At 34.1% G+C, this 24,076-nt stretch overlaps 3 protein-coding genes across 3 annotated transcripts in view; 2 read left to right on the top strand and 1 right to left on the bottom strand.

Annotated features, from left to right (window-relative positions):
• LOC123560006 (putative gamma-glutamylcyclotransferase CG2811) overlaps window positions 1-24,076 on the top strand; it is a 171,132-nt gene that overhangs the window by 102,092 nt on the left and 44,964 nt on the right. The gene's annotated exons all lie outside the window — the stretch shown is intronic.
• Window positions 298-6,741, bottom strand: LOC123560011 (phosphatidylcholine transfer protein-like). Its single transcript, XM_045352221.2, has 6 exons — window positions 6,447-6,741; window positions 4,761-4,878; window positions 3,824-3,903; window positions 3,140-3,311; window positions 2,633-2,700; window positions 298-1,791 (listed from the first exon to the last, which is right to left on the bottom strand). The coding sequence occupies exons 1-6, from the start codon at window positions 6,573-6,575 to the stop codon at window positions 1,699-1,701; spliced, it is 660 nt and encodes a 219-aa protein (XP_045208156.2). The 5' UTR covers window positions 6,576-6,741; the 3' UTR covers window positions 298-1,698.
• On the top strand, window positions 13,070-20,746 carry LOC123560578 (uncharacterized). Its single transcript, XM_045352744.2, has 6 exons — window positions 13,070-13,119; window positions 15,339-15,457; window positions 17,418-17,549; window positions 18,196-18,331; window positions 19,344-19,439; window positions 20,314-20,746. The coding sequence occupies exons 2-6, from the start codon at window positions 15,350-15,352 to the stop codon at window positions 20,493-20,495; spliced, it is 654 nt and encodes a 217-aa protein (XP_045208679.2). The 5' UTR covers window positions 13,070-13,119; window positions 15,339-15,349; the 3' UTR covers window positions 20,496-20,746.

Raw genomic sequence — 24,076 nt, 5'->3', positions numbered from 1 at the left:
AAAATCAAACATTAAAGTCCAGAAAATATGTGCAAGCCCATTTCATGTTGATAATGTATACCACATTTCAGTTGCATTGGATCGAAATTACAAAGGACAATTTCTTGGATGGATCATTTAAGTATGATATGCCTCCTGGGTCCCGGTACACTCTGTGCATTATAAAACGTGAAAAGACACAGCCAGGGAAGTCTCTACAAGTTAGAGACTGAGAGATGGTGATAGACAACAGTGTTAAAGCATGTCCTAGATCAAAGCTAGATTCACAGACCGAATTTGAGAAAGAAAAAAACATAGTTTTTCTGTTTTATTTTATTTGCATATTAAAATGTAAAGTAAATCAGATTAGTGAAAAAAATAAACAACAAAATATAATTGTAAAACAAAATATCAATTTTGTCAAATGTTATGGTTTCTATCACACAGACAAAATCAACAGTACCCCACTTTATGCACATGTACTTGTGTAAACTGTTTCCATGCATAAACACAATATGGTCAAGCCTGTGCTAAAGACCCCCACTGAATAAAGGCCACCATTATAAAACCTGCTAATAAAGGCTACTACTTTATCTTCCCAATTACCTGTGTTAAAAGACTGTCGGCAACAACTGCTCCTTTCATTTTCCTAAGTGTGGTCTTTTAAAACAGATTTGACTGTTATATCACACCATTCACAGAATTACCTGTAGGACTGTCATTATTTAACTGAAGAAATGTTCCATATTTTTGCAATACAATGAATTTCTTTTTGAACTGTGTACAGCTTTTATAAAGTTGCACTGATCTTTCAGAATGATTTTCACAATGAAAGATTTGGTAGTTTTTAACCCAGTTGCTACATAAAAGTTACACTGATCTTTCAGAATGATTTACACAATGGAAGATAGTTTTTAACCCAGTTGCTACATAAAAGTTACACTGATCTTTCAGAATGATTTACACAATGGAAGATAGTTTTTAACCCAGTTGCTACCAGGTGGCCAGGCTGAAACCACCTGTGACGAGTATTATTACAAGTAAAAGTGATACAGACAAAGCTAGCAAAAGAACACATAGATTGAAAGAGTTGCTATCAAGAATCATTTCTTTAACAGAAAAGTGCTGTTACAATTGCAAGATATAACTTTACTGGTAGTGAGGCGAACATGAGAATGTAAATTATAATTGCACAAAAATTCTGAGTGTAAATGTCAGTAAATTTTGCATTCTTACCGGTATGTTAATCTAAATACCCTGAGTGAACCAATCAAATCTGCACTACAACATTTACAAATATTTAATGCTGAAAAACAAGTGACTGCTATGGTGAGAAGCAGAATTAATATAATTATGTGTATAAAATGTTCACATGAAAAGAATCGTTAAATTTTTAAATAACTGTTATTTATAGATTTTATGAATTTTTTTCAACAGAATGCTGCTTGGAGCAAAAAAAAAACCTTTAATTTACCCAGAATTATAACGAAAAATACATCAAGTATCATTCCTCAACAAAACCTCATTTTGCACGATTCTGATTTTTTATGTCACAGTTCTCAATGGAAAATTACTATGATTCTTATTACACTGTCCATGTTACATAAATAAAACATTTGACTTGACTCTGATTAATAATACTTCAGTAACTGTTTTGATGATTACGAAAAAAAAAATAATAATAATAATTAATTGATGAAATTAAAGGTCAGTCTGCTGTCATAATGTCTGTGTTTGAGCTTGTTTCTGTAAATACTCGGGATAACCTCTGCATGCTGCCTGCATCATTGTCAGAAAACCTGGTACACCAGTCTGAAAAATAGAAATCTACATTGAACTGACAACTACACACTGTTTATCAAATTTAAAACAGGAAACTACACTGCAACCAGTCTGAAAAGCAGAAAACCATACATTGTAAACCAGTTTGAAAAGCAGAAAACTACATTGTAAACCAGTCTGAAAAACAGAAAACTACATTGTAAACCAGTCTGAAAACAGAAAACTACAGTGTAAACCAGTCTGAAAAACAGAAAACTACATTGTAAACCATTCTGAAAATAGAGATCTACATTGAACTGACAACTACACATTGTTTATCAAATTTAAAACAGGAAACTGCACTGTGAACCAGTTTGTAACAGACAATAACATTGGTAACAAGTCTGCCATGGGCCGCTACATTTCTTACCTTCCAAAAATTATGCAAATATCTTGCATCACTAGCTCTACAAAAGCATTTTGAATATCAAGTCTCAAAACTCTATTAACATTGTGAAACTTAAAGCAAATGCAAGTTGCTGTGTGCATCTTGAAAAATGAAAATAACTGCATTTTAGAATCACTAAACAACTTTCTATGTTTCATCTCTAGTAAATAAATGTACTAAGGTTTTGGCCAAGTAGTTTTATTTTACATAAAATGAATTTCTGTGAAAAACTGACAGAAATCTACCAAGAAAGTGGTAATTCTCAAACTTAGAGTAAAGAAGTAAATTATATTTATGTCCTTGTTTAGTTAAATAGGAAATTGTTCTAGCAATAAGGCAAATAGTTCTAATATTGTGTGAAAAGTTAGTAAGTCCATGAATGAAGATAAAAAGAAACATTAATATTTAAATCCTAGGAGGAGATACAAAAACATTATACATTACCTTGGCACCCCAGTTGATTAGCCAGGTTGGAATGGAACCTTTTGGGTTGTCATAGTACCTCATAAATGCTGGAACAAAAAATTAACAATCATTTTTTTTCATACACAACTGACATTTAAATGGTTACTATGTCTTTCTTTAAGCTGTGACTGCCGCATTTTTTGTTATGAACATAAAACATTATTTAATTTCTTGTTAATCATATTTCCAGTAACTTTTCTATCTAATATTTGTTAAATGTTAAATAAGGTTTACTGAATCAATTGTTTTTGATTACCTACCTTTATGGCTCTAAAGTGACAAATTTCATGACCATTTTTTTGACACAAAATCTAAAACTTACGAAACTTTAAGAAAAGAAACCCTGATATTTAAATATTTCTTTGTATCTAGATGATGAATCTACAGACATGACCAGAAAAATTACAGAATAAAGTTAAGATTTAATGATCTATGACATATTTTATTAAACATCAATGTTCTGACTAATTATGTAATAAAAATTACCTTTAGAGCCGACTTTGCCATCAGTTGTAAGCGCACAACTCTGGATGTAATCGTCAACACGTATAACACCGTCTTTCTCTGGTACTGATGGCACATTCTCACTTTTTGCCAACACAACCCATATCTTCTTACCATTGTAATCCATCTCTCGTAATGTACGAGCATAAATATACTAGGTTTAGCAGTTAAAGAATAATATCATGTCAAAATATTTAGGAATTAATGTAAATGCACCATATATATACCAGTTTCAGTTCAATATACTAAACTCTAAAATAAAAGGATTTTTTCCTACCAGGTTGTTTTTTTTACAGACTAGATCTGAGAACAGAGTCATATGTTCAAAAAAGTAATTAAATATTTAATTTTAATATTCTGTTGGGTTATATTTATATTAAATTAACCAAAGACATTAGCTGACTGACTGCTTAAGGCAAGTGGCTGTTTAATACAGGTGTCAGTTAAGGCAGGTGCAACTCTAGTTATGTGCATTATTTCATGTATGAATGGTAGCTATACAGAGTCACTCACTGCCTTCAAAAACCCACTGTATAGTTTAAATCGCAAGAAAAAATAAAAACTGGGTGAAACTATTAGCTAGCAAATGGAGAGCAAGTGATATTTAGTCACAAAACATCACATTTTCAGAACTGGAAAAACTGGAAGTTTATCTATAAAGGATACATCTCTGTGAGACATAGGCCATGGATAATTTACATGCCAGTATATGTATTTCTTCCCCGATGCTTCAGTTTCATACAACTCTGCAAATAAATAAATTTCAATAAATGTAAAATGAGCCGCGCCATGAGAAAACCAACATAGTGCATTTGCGACCAGCATGGATCCAAACCAGCCTGCGCATCTGCCATCATGATGTCCACTTTCAAAGCCTATTGCAATTAGAGAAACTGTTAGCGAACAGCATAGATCCTGACCAGACTGCGCGGATGCACATGCACTGTGTTGGTTTTCTCATGGCATGGCTCAAATGTAAAATTATTTTCCATGTCAAGAGTATTATGGCCTTCAATAAACTTAGTTCTGTAATAAGCAATGAGATGCTTTTTATTTCTGAACCAATTAATAGCTTTCCAAACATATATAGCTCTATGACTGAATAAACACAATAAAATCACTGGCACATTTAAACTACCACTTAGTCACTAGGTACTTATTACATGTATTACAGTTACTGTTAACTTGCTTCTTCATACTTGCAGAAACTGATTACAATACAATCAGGACATCATCTTGCTTCTTTATACAGTTACTTAATTAACAAAATAATCAAGGTCTTCGTGTGGTTTGTTGTCTAATTTATCATGGTTCAAAGTTCTGATGTGCAGGAATTGAACCACAAGAGAGTGGTTTAATATGAACAACTGTAGTTAATTAGACGACAAACCACAATAAGGCTTTGGAAGTTTTTTCATTGTTACATGTTCACTGAAATATTTGATAAAAAATATGCTGGGCTTCAAAATATACATTTGAGTAAAAATTCAGCCATGTTAGAATGTACTGTATGATTTTTGGCATGATCTTGATAGCCTTTGACACAAATAAAGTTATAGTTGTTTTTCATTAATACTGAACAACATATTTGAAATATTCTTACCATTGACATAAGAGTCCCATTTTTTCCTGTATTCTAGGTCCATATAAACCTGCGCACATACATCTGGAAGGACATCGTCTAATATACCATACACCTTGTACTCGTACAGCCCAGATTTCTGCAGTTATAATGAATAAATCTACACTAGTAGAGTAATACCATGTGAAAAAAGAAGTCTTTGGTTGTTTAGGGTTAAGCGTCACTTTTCAACTGCGTGATAATTTTTGACTGTCACTGTCTCTCTAGAGGGATGACAGCTATAAAAATATCAGATCATAAAATAAGTCATCCCAATATGCCAAATGAGTAGGAAGTGGCTAGGGGTCCGGTATTTTTCCCAGAATTAAACAATTATAAATACTTCTGTTTCCTGTGACTTACCATGTATTTAAAACGAGAAAAATATGAAAACAGACTTTTGAAATCATCTTGTGTTTTATAGATAAAATATCGACTGCTCTTTGTAATTCTCAGTATTCATATTGATTACCAGACCTCTTGCCTGTCCTGTTTGTGTTGTCCAGAGGTCCATTAACTGGACCTCTAGACTCTGAGTCTAGAGGTTCGGTTACAGGACCCCTAGCCACTTCCAAATGAGGGTATCAAGTCAACTCGTCCCCTAGTCAACTCGTCCCCCAGTCAACTCGTCCCCGATTTGGTCATTTCGTCCCCCAAAATTGGTCATTTCGTCCCCCTCATGATAAAATTTGGTCAACTCGTCCCCATTTTGGTCAACTCGTCCCCCTTTTGGTCAATTCGTCCCCCTTTTGGTAATTGTGTCCCCCTTAATATTTTAGGCAGTTTTGCTTTTTTTATATATATTTTTGACTTTGAAAACTTGTATTCAAAATCATCGTGAGTTTTGAATGAGTTATATTGGAAATAGTTAACTTTAAATAATTAGGTTTGATAAAATATTAAAAGAAATATACTGAAAGTGAAAATATAAGACAATTAACTGAAATAAAATATAGAAAATAGATACAATGCCCTTAGTATTTAAAATATAATATAATAGAAAATCTAATTAACTTTTAAAAAATCATAGTAAGAAAAGAGAAAGCAATAAATCCTTACCCCTGGTCATAATAAAAGATAGTTTTAATTAGAAATACATTAAAATAAAAACAGAAATTTATACTTCAATAGTAGGGAGACAGTGGTTTCTAAAAAATAGTAGAATGAGCATATACCTGCATACGAGGTGTTAAAGGTTATTAATCACATTAAAAGGTGTTGATTGGGCTGATTGGAAGGTGTTAATGGTATTTAATTGCATGAGAAGTTGTAGATTGACCGAATGAAATGTGTCAAAATTTTCCCCTAGTAGAATTAAATGTGTTAATAGTTGATTGGAGTGAGGAAATTATTTGTTATAAAAAAGTTTAATAAAAAGTTTAATTTTATTCAAGAGTTTGAAAATAAGCAGCATCAAATACGGACTTTAAACAGCAATCATGTTGTCCAACATAGCAGACTTACAAAAACAAAGAGAAAAAAAAAAAAACAGAAAAAAAAAGACCAGAAAATCATCCTTGTTAAATCGATCAGTAAGGCTAGTATAAATATAGTTGCTCATATTAGTGAAAAGATCTACAGAGCTTCTGTTCATAATTTGTTTCACAAAGCGATGGTACATAAAATGTACCTTTACATTTACCAAAGCAGCTAAACTAAAACATTTACCTCATTATACATTCTGTATATTGTAACGCCATGTGATTCCGTGAAGAATTCCCAACCTTCTGTTTGTGGTTCCTCCAGCTCCTTGCATGCTAACTCAAAGTCCAAATCTTGAAATACGGAATCTGCCATATTTTTGCTATTGCGTAAATTTAAAAGTAACCAAAATCTGGTGTCTTATATCTTCTTGATCTTGCGTGTTTTTACAGTTTAAACTGAACACGAAATCACATGTTTGGAGCTGTCAAAGTTTGTTTACTTCCGCATCCAAGGAGACATGCGCACTCAGCAAGAACAAAGGATAGTTCTTTATCTGTCCCCGGTTACTGTTTACATAGTACAGTGCTTTAGGGTATAGCGGATACCACAGGTGGCAGTAACGTACCTAGGATACAGTATACTTAAATTTACTACAATTATAATGTTTTCTTAGGAAAAAAATGGCTTTTTTGTCATTTTTTTTTCCTAAGAAAACATTATAATTGTAGTAAATTTAAGTGCATATGGCTAATGGACCCATACTGTATCCTAGGTACGTTACTGCCACCTGTGGCGGATACCTAACTAATTTTTCCTGCATTCCAGTTCAAAAATGAAATTTAGTAGCTTTTTTCTGTATATCAGGCAAAAAAGCTATTTTTTCAAAACATTCAGCTTTTAATAGAAATTCATGTGATTTTTCTCTGTATGCCATTGTTTACACGCTCGTTTAGTGTGTACAGGATAGCTTTGGTCATTTTTTCAATTAGATCTATTAGTTTAAATAGTTTAAAATCCACATCTAAACAAACTTCCAGTTTTATTTTAAGTCGGCAAGACATTTAACAATACAACATAAGCTCTGATTGAGCTTTTTAACCGACTACTGAAAAGTGCAAACAAATAGCAACAAATATATAGGAGCTGTAAATAAAATACTTTCATTAGTGCATGGTTTAAAACAAATACAACATAATAATCTGCATAAGATTCATAACACCTTTTTTTTTTTCAATACCAGAAATTTAAATAATAACTTTGTTAAAGGCCTAGATTTTGGCAGTGGGCCAAGGCATTTTTGTCTTTACCAAAACAGTTGGGGGCTAATGACCATCACAGTATGGAACCAATAAACAAGGATCATTGTTTATTGGAAAGTCAGTCTACCTTACAAGTGTATCTATTAGTGAGAAGGGGAAACGATGTAATTTAGTACAAATTAATGAATAATTGATAACTTTTAAAGTTATACTAATTTTTTGGCATTTCTATGTAAAGAAAACTATTTGTTGATCAAGCACAATAATAGAATAATCAGAAACTTATTTTCACAATAATGAAATAATGAGAAACTTACTTAAAGAAACATGCAAGTTTTTATTTTTTCAGATTATGTCTGGAAAATTGTGATATTTCTGAAAAATGTGACTTTCACTCATTTAAAGCTTGCAGAATACTGTAAATAACATTTATCTAAATTGAAAACAGAATGTGAATTTCAAAGTTACAAAGCAAAGCATGAAAAAGTCCCTTTTGGCAACATATTGAAGATAAAAATTGAGTATAGATGGAACGCAATAATTTTATGTTCAAATAATGTTGATTACATGAATATATGAGAATCAATTTCCAAATCGAAAAATATTGTTTGTCAGCACAAAGAACTCAGGAAGTTTTCACTAAACTTGTGTTTTATTATCATTATTATTTTCAATATTATTGCTGTATCTTTTATCTTCCTATAATGTAATTTAATAATAATAATAATTATTGGTACTGTTACTGTTACTGTTATTTATTTATTTATTTAATAATTAAATTAAATTAAATTAGATTAAGGGCTTGGTGCAAAACTATTGTAAGTGTATATAAATAAAGAAAAAGATACAACAGTTTTGCGCCAAGCCCTTATTATTATAATAATAATAATTATGATTATGATTATTTCTATTATCATTATTATCATTATTATAACATTAAAGTAATAGTTATTATCATCTACATAATATCAAAATAATAATAATTATTATTATCATTCCACTTTTACTGAAGGAAAATTAATTTCTTTCAACTCCACTGCACACATCTTCATGGTCTAGTTGGGGTCCCTGCTGTGCTAATTGCCCTCTAATCAGTTGCTATTACATAATCGCTGATAAGCAGCAGATAAGATGGGAGTTGTATATTGGATTTGGGGGGGGGGGGGGGGGGGGGGGGTAGTAGTGAATCTAGGCCTTTAAGATTACATACTAGTAGCTATTCCTAACTATATTACTTACACAAACGAATAGCTAAGAGACAAGGCAAAAAATAAAAGATGGTTTTTAATGAGCAAGTATCACATGAGAGCTTATTAACTAGGCCTTGTTATCAACTCTGCTATTCATAATTTTAACATGTCCAGAACATCACGGAATGATACTTATTTCACTTGGGTATTGATTACATTTTACTCGGACTTTATCATAGACTCCCTGTGTAAAATCTAAAACTTTTAACTAAAATAAAGGTAATAAATTGATATAATATTTCAATAAATCTTCAAAGTTTTGTTGTTTGTAGCATCATCTGGGGCATGTGCAGTGAAAAATCTTAATTTGATATTTAAAATAGTGTGATATTTATTTCTAAAGTCACTATATGTTCATTGTAAATATACTTCGTTATACCCAAGTGGAAACTGGCAGGTACTCGGAAATGCAGCTCTCTGATTGGTCAGTTAGAACCCCTTATATCCTGTGATGTCATGATAAAGTTATGAATTGGATATATTTAGCCATACCGCCATAAGAACGTAGCCATTTTTTAACAAAGTGCACTATACATATATATTTTTTAAAGTGCAAGGAGGTCACAGTATAAATCACAAGTACACATTATATGAGCCGTGCCATGGGAAAACCAACATAGTGGGTGTGCGACCAGCATGGATCCAGACCAGCCTGCGCATCCGCGCAGTCTGGTCAGGATCCATGCTGTTCGCTTTTAAAGCCTATTGGAATTGGAGAAACTGTTAGCGAACAGCATGGATCCTGACCAGACTGCGCGGATGCGCAGGCTGGTCTGGATCCATGCTGGTCGCACACCCACTATGTTGGTTTTCCCATGGCACGGCTCATATGTTTTCAAAACGGAAGCTAAATTAGTGATCAGGCAATCATATCAATCATATCACAGCTAGGGCTCTTACTGACGTTTGTATGTCTAATCTGTCCAACCAGTGTACTACGGTCCAGTTGACAACAAATAGGCTTTCCTATGGTAAATAGAGAAAGCGCAAAGGGCACCAGTGACAGACTGAGATGAGTATTAACTTAGATGCAACATAAAAGGCATTACAGGAAACACAAAAAGCAAGTGTAACTACAAGTTGAAATGAATAAATAAAAATAGGCAGCAACATAAGTCACAATACATGCCGGAGTATAGTATGTTTAAACAAAATAATATCACTACGCGTTTTTTTCCAATCAGATTTCAAATGTATCGCTTAGCAACAATTTAAGAATCTTTGCATCACACAATATGGACGAACAAGGACGAGCAATTGTTCAACTCGTGAAAAATGGCCATAGAGTAATTTATACTGGCCAATGTGGAACAGGAAAGACACTTTTGCTACGGTAAGTTCTGGTGTAAAACATACAAGAATATAAAAGTGTAAACTGTACCTGACACATTTTAGAAGCTGAATGTTAACATGAATGAGTTTTTCAAGAAATCAATAACATACGGTTATCTCCAAAGTCCATTTAGATCTATCACATTTTATCACAGCTTTCATAGTATATTAGGTGGGTGGGATATGGTAATGCATATATCTATTGATAGAGCTTCAAGCGCCTGTGGTACTACGAAGTCACTTCCTACTTCGTGTAAACAGTCCTACATAGTAGTAAACGCACGTGCACTTTGTACCGTAACATATATTTAAGTTTATCTATACAGACGATATTTGTTTTTTGTTGTAAATGGACACCAGATGCAAGAATGAAAACGTAGGTTTGAATAAAAGAAAAATATTTGATCTTTTATGAAGAACAAACTTAATATCTTATTATTTCATGTTTTCTACGATGTTATGTTTAGGACATGCATTTATTTTCTTTAAATTTCAAATTATCTCGTGCGCTCGACAATGGTATGTTTCTCAAGTAAAATATGTATTACTGTACGTTGTTATTTCTAAAGAAGACATTAAAGTAGAAACTAGTAAAGGATGTGTTGTCTTCGTATAACTGTTAAATATCCCAATTCGCTGAAAAACATTTAATAAAGTTGTCTATATGTACAATGTTTCTAGTGAAAAGTAAGAGTATTTTGAGAGATGGATGTTATTCATACATCAGCATTATTTTAATTACCAAAAAATCTAGCCAGTTATTGAATTTACAGCGTGCCAGATATCTATACAGCTATGCAGCTGCTGTCGTTTTGCATGTCCATATATGTGTATATGTGTACATATATTTGAAAAGTTTGAATACAATCTGGAATAGCTATCAAGGTAACGTAAATCATTTTCTTCTAAATTATCTAAAAAGAGACAACCCGCTGAATATAATGGTGTAAAAGAAATGAATATACTTGTATCTAAAACAAGTTTTATTCCTCGCTAAGAAATGATTTCTACAGATATGTACTTGACAGTGGAACAGACTACAGGCACGAGCACAAGATATTTTTGGGACACGTGAACTACTAAAATCCGGGTTTTCTTTTACTGTCTATAAATAACATTACAATTTTCGATTTTGACTTGAACCGACATTTATGTTATGATCTAGTGTCGGCAAAATAATGATATTTCAACAGCCGACGAGATGAACTGCGGAGGTTCAAGTAAGGAAAGTGTTACTACCGGATACAACAGTGGACGCATCGGCTGAGAGGGCTAAGACGATTTGACCCTGCGTTCGATTCCTGGTTATTTTCATTGTGGTGTGTCCTTTGGCAAGGCACTTCATCGCAATGGCCTCAGCACTAGTGGTGAACGCACATTTTGGCATAGACCAAAGACTTGCTGTTTTTGTCACTTTTTGGGGGTGTTTTAACAGGAGAGAAAACGTGTACTAACAGAGACATTCTCGCGCTCACATGCTGTTAAAACACCTTTTTATACATGCGCGTTCCACATCAAAGCGTTTACAAACGCATTACGACCCTAGAACGGATAATTCAAAAGGAAATGACCTCAACGTGAAAAAATCAACGTAGACATTTCATGGAAGTTTAATGACGTTGCAGGATAATATATTCATCTATTAGTTATTATGTGTTTTATGCTATAACAGAGTTAGCGCATGAGCGTTTCGTGATATAACATCTTTAAAATCCATCGCGAATCGTTGGCACCGACCTATCTCATGGGATTCTGCTGATGTTGCAACACGGAAAAAACATGCGTTATCCCTACATTCTAGCATAAAACTGCTGTTTTTGTCCCTTTTCGGGGGATGTTTTAACAGGAGAGGAAACGATACCTTTTTTACATATGCGCGTTTCAGGGCAAACCGTAACCATATTACGGCCCCAAAACGGATAATTCAAAAGGAAATGACGTCAACGTCATAAAACAACGTTATAATTCCAACGCATGTTATGGAAATAAGACAAACAAATAATTAATTTAGGTCTAACCGGTGTTTTCAACACCTCACCCTTATTGAAATTCGAGTTATCTTCAAAGTCACGGAGGGTAAGTGTTACAATTAAGCGACCGAGAAATGTCTTTACAATGGGTAGTAAGTTATCGGTATCTTAGTAACTAGAGAGGCCGTATTTGTTTTGAGGGTTGGAACGTGGACACCAGATGCGAGTGAGAAAATGTAGGATTGAAAGAGCAGACACACTTTCCTTTTATTTTGTGTTTTCCAGTTTTTCAATGCAATTTTTTTTTCGATTTAAGTAGACAGCAGATGCGACAGTGAAAATGTAGGGCTGTACGAAAGAACATATTTCTCTATCTATTTTGCGTTTTCCAGTTTCTAATGCTATGTTTTTTCTTCAGATTTTGTATATTTGATATATTTCCATAAATATCCATAATTCACCGAAAAAAAGTCAATGTGAATGACCGTGAAAAGTTGAAAATGCGAGGGTGAAAAGTCGAAAATGTGATGGTGAAAAGTCGAAACAACGAGCTTGAAAAATCAAAACAAAATGAAACCACGATGTTGAAAAGTCGAAAAGTACGATGATGATAGTACGATATAACTTCGTCTTTTCACTAGACTAGCCACTAATCTGATAATAATGAATTTGTCAAAAAAATTCAACTTTTGTAATTTTTCTCCCTTTTTATGATATAGTTACAGATGCCAGTCTATTTTTAAGATTTTCGCAGAGAACTGAGTGTAATATGTTATATTGGACATAAGATGTAGTCTGGCTATATTCACAATTTTACAAATGAAAAAAAAATAATCTAGGAGCTAGTCTAACTTTTCACCATCGAAGTTACGTTGTTTTAACTTTTCAAAATCGTGGTTCCGAGTTTTCGCCATCGTGGTTTCCACTTTTCACCATCGTAGTTTCGTTATCAAGTTCGACTTTTCAACATCGCAGTTATCGTACTTTCGTTATATGTAACGATGACCCCAACAGATCACCGTAGTATAAAGCTATGCTGGCAAAGCGTAAAGATTGGTGACCTTACACTTGAAGTGTTTTATTATAATCTGGAATAGTTTACAAGGTAAAATAAATCATTTTCTTCTAAAATATCTAAAAATTTATGATAAAAAGTAATAAATATATACTTTTATATAAATCATTATAAACACTTTCACCTGGACCACGTGCTAAGGTAGTGAACCCGTAATAACGGAATTTTCCTACCGGTATGGAGGTTCAAGAGGTGAATTAAAATGGCACAGCTGTTTGCTGCTTTGTTCACAGTAGCTTAAGATACTTCAGCCCACCCGTTTATGCTGGTTTTGGACGGGAGGCCGCAACTATAAAAAAAATATGAAAAAACGACATTTAGAGTTTTGGAAGCCAGGACTATGTTCACAGGAGATATCTCTTGAGGCTATTCAAATTTTCTTTCCAAAACACTGTAATCAGAGTCAAGAAAGATTGATCACAATATACCAGAGAAATTATTCAAACAAAAATAAATAAAAAAAATAAAATAAAAAGATTATGACTAACGTTTCACATGTTCTGTTCAACTTGTGTTCTTAGGTCATTGTGGCTACACTATTGAGTAAATGCTTTAATGTCAAACATATACTAGGTCCTAATTAAAGGACATATCGAGGAATTACCGCCGCACCTGCAGTCTAATATTTGTAGTGAAGGTGAGGAACGAAATGAAATAAAGTGGCTACTTAACTTAAAAAATGTCTGTATAAAATGTTTTGAATAATCTTATTATTTTGAGAAAATATATATGCATTCATCTTCGATGTATATATAATTGATGAAATATTTATCATGAAGGTAAAATGATTTGCTTTTATGGCGCATGCATGTACATAGTAATTTAGAATGTAATGTTCAAGTCTATATGTAAATAAATTTCAGTTCTGTTCTGTTGTATATTTAAGGTAGTGTCACCTTCAAACATCTTTAAGGTGGTGTCACCTTCAAACATCTGGTAGTATCGAATAAGATTGGCCAGGTACGTATGATTTATTTTTTATAAACGCATCTAAGACCGGCCACAGAATACTTGTATCCGTTTGTGTCTCCTTAATTGGTGGTACTTATAGGGCCTATATGATTTGCAAGGTGAAAAATAGGACAACGTGTTTAACGTCCAAACATTTTATTACATTTATACCGAACTGTTTCTTCGGTGTAGGATAGTTATTTATCTTTGTTTTTAAACTATAACTGAATAAGTTAGCAGTCGAAGTTGTAATGACAAATTAATTCAGGAAGTGCCTAACATGTCAGCCTCACACCTTGCAATATAGCGGTATTGTACCTGTATTATCAGAATGATTTTTTTATGAAATTTTGTGTTGAAGAGGAGGGACGAGGTCATTTGGTTGTGGTGGGTCTTTAAATACTCCATTCTGTTTGCGCTGTTAAGTTCTAATTAGCACCCTCCGGATTTGTGATATTGTTGACAATTTGCAGAAAGAAAAAGAAAGTCTGACCAATGTGTACATGTATACAAATGGAAACAAGGTACATTAATTTGCAATCATTTTTAAGGCTTAATAAAATAAAATTGATTAGTTGATGAGTGCAACATTTTCATTATGTTAAAAACAGAAATTATGTCAGTAGGAAAAGTAAAGCGAAGGTAGGTTTAATAAAAATATTTTTGTTTTTGTTTTTGTTTTTATATTGTTGTAGTATCAGTTGATCTACCAGTTGATGCGTCGTGTCACAATGTTTTCAGGGCTTCTCAACGAATATTGTTTTTCATAGATATCTTCTGATCGTGTATCATCACATTAAGACATTTGTTAGTAAAGATTAGGCTTTTAGCTTTACATTGCTTCAAGTACCAATTTGAATGGCAAAAGTGAACCTGTACTTTCAAATATATGCGTTTCAAGTATGTAAGTTAACCTTCAACCTGCTGGTGGCATTTGTATCTGCCTTTGCGACCAGTGCAGACCAAGATCAGCCTACATATCCGTGCAGTCTGATCATGGTCTGCACTGGTCGCTATTCAGTCAGTAAATTTTCAACAAACACCCCTTCAAATAATAAATGGTATTGCCCATGGAGATTGAATGATGGACCAGTCCCAGTCCATTTTAGAAATTTAACAGGTCAAGGGTTAAGTAAATAAAAATGATATTGAATCACTTTAACTATATATATCGAACATATGAACCATCAACTTATTAGATAGCCTAAATGTGTTTAAGTGTTTTATTTTCTTCAAAATAATTGACACACAGATCAATGTTAAAACCATAATATCATTATGCTGTATTCTTTTTATAGATCACATAGCCATGGCAACGAACGAAGACCGTTTGCAGAACAAAGTCGCGTCCATTTCTTGTAAGTCCGTTGAGGAGTCGCAACGAAACTACGAGAAATGGGCGGAAACATACGAAAAGGTGAGCTTAGAAACAGATACATGCAAGGTCAGCCGTAAACACTTAAGGTGGAATGCGCCCCAATTTTTTTTTTGCCGAATTTCGTCCTTAAATTTATACTGTACAAACTTCAGGATATATGCCATTAGGTTCCGAGTTTATTTTGTCGCCACACTGTTCGAGTTTCATGAGGAAGAATTGACCTCATGACCGATATGGCAGAAAATCGATATCAGGGGAGACAACAGCTATATGGTATTGGTAACGGGTGACCGGCATTGCGATGTCGATATCTATTGCCTCCGGGTATTATCACCTGGATGTTTATTTCAATTTCAAGAGGTTTTCCATAACTGACATGCACGTAAGAAATTAAAAAAAAAAGTCATTTTTACCATAACAATACTTAATATGTAGTTTCTTAAATGTTATTTTGTATTTTTGTCTTTCAAGTCACAAAATATCAATAAATAAAAAAAATAAATTTTAGGATTGAAAATTGTAAAATCATGTCGATTTATAATAGTTGATACTGCTCTTTCTTTTCTGTGTGACATGTTGTATATGTTATCAAATGTTTCAGACCCCAGATTTTTATTATTGTGTCAGAAAAATGGCCCCTGACGTCACTTTTCGTGCAACGCCCAGTTCCGAATGCTCTCGGCATTTTTCCTTTCCTGCGCTCTGAATATCTTAATAACGAAAAATACAAAATAATTGTCACTTTGCATGCAGAAAATGCTACTCAATGGTACAAAATTCAGCGAAATAAGATTGACGCTTAAAATTGTAAAGTCTCTTCACTGGCAAGTTTATACCCCAGCTGTATGTTCTGCAGCGTTTAATCAACCTCGAAATTAATTATTTACCGATGATAATAAAACTTTTTCTGGTAATATTTCATGTTATTTCTCTTCTGCAATACTTCGAAAAACGTAGCATGCAACTTTAGAGTATTTGAAAACATGTAATGTTCTGCCAGTCTGATTTGAAGCAGTATATCATGTTCTACCAGTCATTTTAACATGGGAGCGAAACTGTTTACTCTAAAATATTCCTAAAAAACAGGCTATAGTGACAGTTCACAGATATACTCATTATTCAGCTCTTTATTTGAATCATTTAGCAATAGGCATTTGGTATTTATTGTTTCGCAATTCGCAGTTAACAATTAGCATTCATTATTCGACAATTCCCTTGTGACAGTTAGTTTGTTTGTTTGTTTTGGGTTTCACGCCGTTTTTCAACAGTATTTCAGTCGTGTAACGGCGGGCAGTTAACCTAACCAGTGTTCCTGGATTCTGTACCAATACAAACCTGTTCTCCGCAAGTAACTGCCAACTTTCCCACATGAATTATCAGAAGTGGAGGACGAATGATTTCAGACACAATGTCTTTTATCAAATCGTCTCGGAGAACATACACCCCGCCCGGGGATCGACCTCGCGACCCCGCAATCCGTAGACCAACGCTCTCCCTACTGAGCTAAGCGGGCGGGCTGTGACAATTAGGCCTAATGATTTAACCTGGAACAGTGGCCTTTTTAACTTTTATACGGCATTTGTCTGTATTTCATATCCTATAAAAGTAAAAATACAACAACAATTACAACTGTAACGACAATAACTTTGGATATTGAAGGACAATCATCTAAGAAAAAAGGATATGCAATAAGCAGTATTGAAAAAAAGTTATCTGCCCTTGAAAACGGCATTTTTGGGGGGAAGTTTAAAGAAATTCTATTATTGGGAAAAATTTCGCCCATCTCATATACAGAAACTCTCGTTTTCGCGTTTATATAGCTATTTCACATTGAGTAACCTGAATGTAGCATTAAAGTATAAGCATTAAAAACATTAATTATGAAATCTAGCATTAGATTTCTGTCATTTAGCATTTGGCAATTAGCATGTCGCACCGGCCTTATTTAAAGAAGCTTTCACATAAAATATCACAAATGTTTTTCAATGATATTTTACAGGATTTACATAATGTTGGATATTCTGCACATCTGGCTGTTTGTACACGCATGTGCGAGAAATTCCCGCCAGAAACACGACCTCATGTCCGCATCCTGGATGTTGGAGCTGGGACTGGTCTCGCTGCAAAGGAGGTAACACTCTTTATTTAAGCTTTTAACTTTTTATTTTACTTGAAACTTAACGGAATAGTGGCACATTCATTACTTAATTTATTTGTTTGTTTGTTTTGGCTGTAACCATGGTAATGCCATTGTTCAACAGTATTTCAGTTATTTAGCGCCAGGCAGTAAGCCTTACCAGTGCCCCTAAATTATGTACTAGTACAAACTTGTTCTCCGCAATGTAACTGCCAACTTCGCCACATGAATCAGAGGTGGAGGACAAATCTTTTGCTTTTTTTTTTTTTTTTGGCGGAACGTAATTCCTGTAACGGTCATAAACCGGCAGATGTTTAAAAAAACGAACGATATAATACACATTTAATTAAGCATTTTACACGTTTAATGCTATATAACAGCGTTAAATGATGTTACCTGGTACAGCATTTGTAGAATCCTTTTTGGATATGTAGATGACTAATGGGCTCAGGAATACATACACACGCATGCGCGCGCACACGCACATAGGGATGTCAACGTGTTTTTTTCAACGCTTTTAATTCAAATATAGCACCCACAATGTGCTAAAAATCGATCTAAATGATGGTGTATTATTTGACAGGTTGAAACTTAAACTGTTGTACGTCAAATATTCAAGCTTAAATCAATTTCATTACAGTTAAGAAAACAAGGATTTAAGCACATAGATGGTCTGGAGCCACAAGGAACAATGCTGGACAAAGCGCGGGAACTTGATCTGTATGAAAACTACTTCCAGACTTTTATAACAGAAAAGCCTTTAGATATTCCTGCCAGTAAGTACAATTAAACAAACTGGGAAATATGGTCTAGATTTAGTTAATTAAAATTAAGATACCAAAGCGTAGTTACTTGCACCTTCTTAAGGTGCTCATGAATTCACATTTTGTTATTTTACTGGCTTTTACAAAACTTAAACCATTATCAAGTACCTTTTGCCATTCTTCTTTGCCGGACAAATTAAAAATGAATTAAGATCTACAGGAACTTACATTGAAATATCACAATTCCTGTTGATGTAAATGTGATACATTTATTCTGCTAAAACAAAACAGAAACATTTTTTCCCATCGTTTCTGGGTTCTAAAGTCACAAAGTCTAACCACTTAAAGAGGACCCCAGTTGTTATTTGGGTCAACAGAAAATGATATCCATACAGTAGAACATAAAGAGCTACAGTCATGACTTTCAAACTTAACACAATGACTAAGTACCACTAAAGGAAGAACCGTATCAATTTTGGGAATCAGTTGCACACTGGTCAAGGCCAAAGTGATATTCTCTTCCACCCCTGGGTTTTACTTCAAGTTATTTTTTTTTAATTGTATCTTTGTATACCTCATCTACATGCCGCATACACCTACTCTCCGTCCCTTTATATTTTTTAAACTTTTAGTTTGTTGGCTGTATCTTAACATCTCCCATCGAGCATCCCGCTTCCCAGCCCTACTTCACAATATACCCCTTCATCTTCCCCTGTAGTTTTTTTACTTTCATTTCAGAGACTTTAAGTATTCCTAATCCTATATCTTGCAATCCCACATGCTCCTGCAGTCTTTTGTTACCTTAAACTCAGGTCACTTGTTTTTGAATAACCCCCACCAAACAATATTTCTGTTTACAAGCAGCTTCTTGCGTTTCTCAATACTTTAAGAGCGCCTTCACTCCCCATCCCCCCCCCCCTCAACCCCCAACCCCCTTTTACCCATTATTGTTTCATTCTGCTTATGGACGGGCGTATTACGCACAGCTACCTGGAGCTCTTGTTTATTATTCTGCACCTTTCAGATACATATGATGCTGTTACCGGAAGTGGCATATATGCGGAGGGAGGTCATGTACCATGTGAAGCGTTGATAGAAATGATTAGACTTGTGAAACCAGGTACGAATGCATTGTAATCTGACTAGAGGAATGAACATCACCGTACTAGTAAGAAAAAAAGAATAATATGATTCTTGGTGGCGGGTTTACCCGCTACCAAAGTTAGAAGTGTACTTCTGACAATAAGGATATAACACACTAAATAGTTGTTGTTCTTTATTCTATATAAAATTTACCTATTTCCAATGACCGCAGCACACATCAGGACCCATTTTAAATGTCTGTAACTTACATTTTCTTGAAGAATATTGTCAGTGCTAACTAAAAATCAAAAGAAAAGTGGGAGTCATGTTTGATGCAAGAAAAATAATTTCAGTCAAACACACAAACTGCAAAATCAGCTAAAAAATGAGACCCCAAATTATACTGGTGGTGTATGATCTAAGTTTCCTTGAAAAATTTTGCCATGTTATGAAAATGCTACCTACATGTCAAGCATAGATCTGTCATGTGATTTTAGCAAAACAATTGCAAAGAAAATATGGAAAATAGCTCTACAAAGCAAAAAAACTGAGGACTATTTGTATCCGCCATTATGCGACTACCATTTTTGTTTCGTGCCATTTTCCTATTTAGTGTCTGTATGCCATAATAGAACCTTTTTGTATATTCCTAGTCACATCAAAAAGATGTTCATGCGCTACACAAAATAGTTCCATTTCATGAACATTGCGTATGAATTATCAATGATCAAGCAGTCCTAATTTAATTAATTATTGTAACGAAGATCGTTTTCTCTTAGTAGACGTTGATGAGCGTGATTTAGCCACAGTGCTGTTTTTGCATGATAACGTCAAATATAGTGACACTGTGTTAAAATACTTTTTGTAGGGGCTGTAAGTTTTTCTAAATGTGTTCGAATGACATTTTTCAGGTGGCTATATTGCTCTGTGCACGCGGCATGTTCTTGTACAAAATTCGGAGATATACAAGTTTCTAGAACCTTTAATGGACAAGCTGGAAGCCGAAGGCAAATGGAAGAAAGAATCTCGAGAGATTTGGCCAAGATTTTACATGGATAAAGACGGCATCGTATGGTGTTACAAAGTGCTCTGAAGTTATACAAATTTTTTTGGACATTGCAATCGATCATTTAAATTTAAAGTGAATGAAATTATGACAAAATTAAAGTGTACCAGCTATTTGTGTTTCACTCATGCATAAATGCAAATGTTGGGGTTTTAATTGTGCTGTTCAGTTTGGAGTTGAATTGTGAGTTCAAATGTGTGGCTCATCCTAACGCTCGTTCCAGCTTGATACGCCTACAGAAATTTAGGTCAAAGTGCATCTATTAAAGATTATATTTATAGATGTCTCGATCCTTCTCATTATATAGGCCTATTATCAAGGTAACAGTATATTATCTTTATGTCTAAACGGCTTGAAATCTTGAAAGATTGTCATAAAAGTACCATCTTTTACCTCGTCAAGACACCGGGAGTAGCGCTTGACCCGGGTCACTAAGCTTAATTTAAAGGTCACCCATAGAGGTCAAAAATTAAATTCGTGTTAATTCTATTTTCGAACGACTAGAATGAATTTTATAATATTAGCAGCAATGGTTAATCCCGCCCAGACGATATGTTGAGTACACAATTTAGACCATTAGGGACAAGACTGGGGTCACACTTGGAGGTCAAAGATCAGACAACTTAAATTCGTGTCAGCTCCTTATCGTCTAAATTTTCATAACATTAGCACCAATTGCAAATCTCATCCACTCGACATGTAGAGTGCACAACCTAGGTCATTAGATACAAGGTCAAGGTCACGCGTAAAGGTCAAAGATCAAATTCCTTTAATTTGTATTCGCTCCGTATTTTCGTTACCATAAAGTATCATATAATTAGCATCAGTTGTAAACCTCATTGACTAAAGATGCGCAGACTATATCCAAGGCCATGGCCACGTGAAGGTCAAAGGTCATAATAACATCATTTTACTTTACCTGTATCAAAGAGGCGCCTGAGGGTATTTTCGCCATTAGTGATAGCTCTTGTTATTTCTGATGTTTGGAAGTATGGAATTACATTTAAACCGGTGTAGGAGGTGCAGGGGCGGGATCGCGAGAAATATTGCACCTTTCATTTAGTCCTGCTGAACAGATTCAGACAAACCGAATCTGCTATATTCATGCGCCATTACATTTAATTCTTAAGGATCTTCGTAATTTATTGAAACAAGTTCTGTACATTAAGATATGTATAGAAAACCTTAGATACAGAACACACTTTTCAGTTTGCCTAGCGTTTATGGATATAGATACTTTCATAGCACACTTCAATACTAATGTTTTACACTACAACGCATTCGTTAAGAATTTTAACTAACGGTGTCGTAGGTAACTACTTCAAGTAACGAAAAGAACAAGTTCGCAACAGGAATGGATCGTGGTCGTTAGACAGTCGAAAAAAAACAAACATTCGCTGGTTTAAATTGAATGAATGATTCTTGTTACTCATCCTGGGGAGTCGGTTTACGTCCAGTTGAATTGATACCAATTTTGGCCTTGTTTACCCTTGTGTTGGGTCAAAGAGCTATAAAAATAAATAGATTGGCAACTTGAAAGGCATATAGAGCAAATCTCGCCAACCTCCCGTGACAAAAAAACGAGATCTCGTTTCTCCACGCGCCATTTTGTATGCGAAAGCAATTATTCATTGGTAAAATAATTATCACCGTATGACCACGCGTCTTTCGGTGGCAAAACAAAAACGTGTACTTCGTGTCTTAATTAAGACCATTTCACATTAAACTAATTTTGTTTTAGAAGCTAACATGTTTTTAAATGTAGTTTTAAAGGTACAAATTGTAACTCCATGCTCGCCGATGTTTGTTTTTAGTAAGATAACGCCAAATCACGCTCTGACACGAGCTCACACGAGATTACAGCCAGTTGCCATTCTGTTTATTTTATACTTCTTTGGTTGGGTTTAACGTCACATTTATTGGTCTTATGCGGAGTTTTTACTTTCCAGCCTTACGTGGCGGAGGAAGACTCGATGTGCCCCTCAGATCATTTTTGCAAACACAGGCGGGCACCCAGAAAGAACCATCAACCCATCGTAAGCGAGCTAGGTAACTTCCTCTGAAGAATTCTACATCGTCAGCCTACTTCGGTGAAGGTCACGTGATTCAAATGCAGTGACCTTAGTCACTCTAAAGGTAGCCCCTATATCTATTGAAACGGAAATGCAACCAAGTCGTTCGAACCATTTGCAACACACCGGCCTATACATTACATTGAATGTGATAGGTAAGCGATTCAAAAAAAAAAATATATATATATATATATATATATATATTTATTGTGTCGCATGGACAAAACCAGTACTTTAAAGTGTAAGTTCTCTCACCAGCTCAACTTATTCACCAAGGACTGCATTTCCTCGTACCTCTCCATATCTGAAATCTGAATGCTATTCACAGTTACACACACACTAACCCAAACTTCGAAGTGTAGGTGCCCATCTAAACTGAGCTGTCTCAGTTATTTAAGAGAAAACATTTAACAAATAGAACAAGAACAAGAAAGTGATTTTTATATACTGAAATATAATTAAAGAAACAAAAATATGAAAGCTAATAAATTTATTCCATTTGTAACCCTGTTACAAAATACAATGTAAATAACAAGCAATTTTTCATTATTGTATGAATATAAACAAAATCAAAACAAAAATATTAATCATTTTAAAATGCATGTGTATATCAATAAACGTTCAGTATATTATATAAAAAATAAATGCTTTGAGGAATATCTGGCCATGTGTATAAAATATAAATATTTTCTAACAAATAAAACCATTTCTTGAAAAAATATATAAATAAAATGTACTACTAAGGATGATATTATTTAGTTCCACTGACATTACGTGAACAGCCATTACAATAAAAATGTCTCTGAGATTGGTATAGTAGAAAACAAGGTACTGAGTATCACCATAGTAAATAATCAAATCAAACGTGAAATAGAAAATAAAAGTCGTTTTACGTTTCTTTCATTCTGCTTAGGAATCACATGCTCTATACAGGTATAGCTACTTTTAGTTCCATGAAGGTGAGATTCATATTGTTAACATAAATTATTATCCAGAAATGAGCAGTTTTAATTATTCCAGTTATCCCTTTTCATTGCGAAATGCAGTTTGAGTGACTGAGATTTTTTCTGTTTTACATGTGTCCTTGTTTCTATGACAACTATTTTAGGGATGAATTAAAAATAATATTTTACAGCTTTGTAAAGAAAACCTGGCAAGATTTATGTACTGGCACGTGTATAATAATGCTGTGCAATTTAGCCGCGTTTATATTTTTGTTATCGAATAGATGTCTTTCTAACATTTGAGATCAGCGCCACCTTAGTCCTGGTCTGACATGGCTGACAGATTTATTATGCGGAGTTTCATCTTTTGCTTACATTTGTACAAATACATTTGAACACATGTATGTAAATTGTATTTTTTTCTGGCAGACATGTCAGCCAAGGTATTTGGAAATCCTTAAAGAGGATAAACATATAAAGAGCCGACAGTGAAACACAAAAAGGGACATGTTACCAAGAATGGGCGAGGTATTATAACATTTTTTTCAAAGGAAAATTTAAGTCGCAACATAACAAACAAAATTATATATAA

This window comes from Mercenaria mercenaria, chromosome 10, assembly GCF_021730395.1.
Source record: "Mercenaria mercenaria strain notata chromosome 10, MADL_Memer_1, whole genome shotgun sequence".
NCBI classification, from domain to species: domain Eukaryota; kingdom Metazoa; phylum Mollusca; class Bivalvia; order Venerida; family Veneridae; genus Mercenaria; species Mercenaria mercenaria.
The sequence above is the reverse complement of the archived record's forward strand: the minus strand, read 5'-3'. Positions and strand labels throughout refer to the sequence as shown.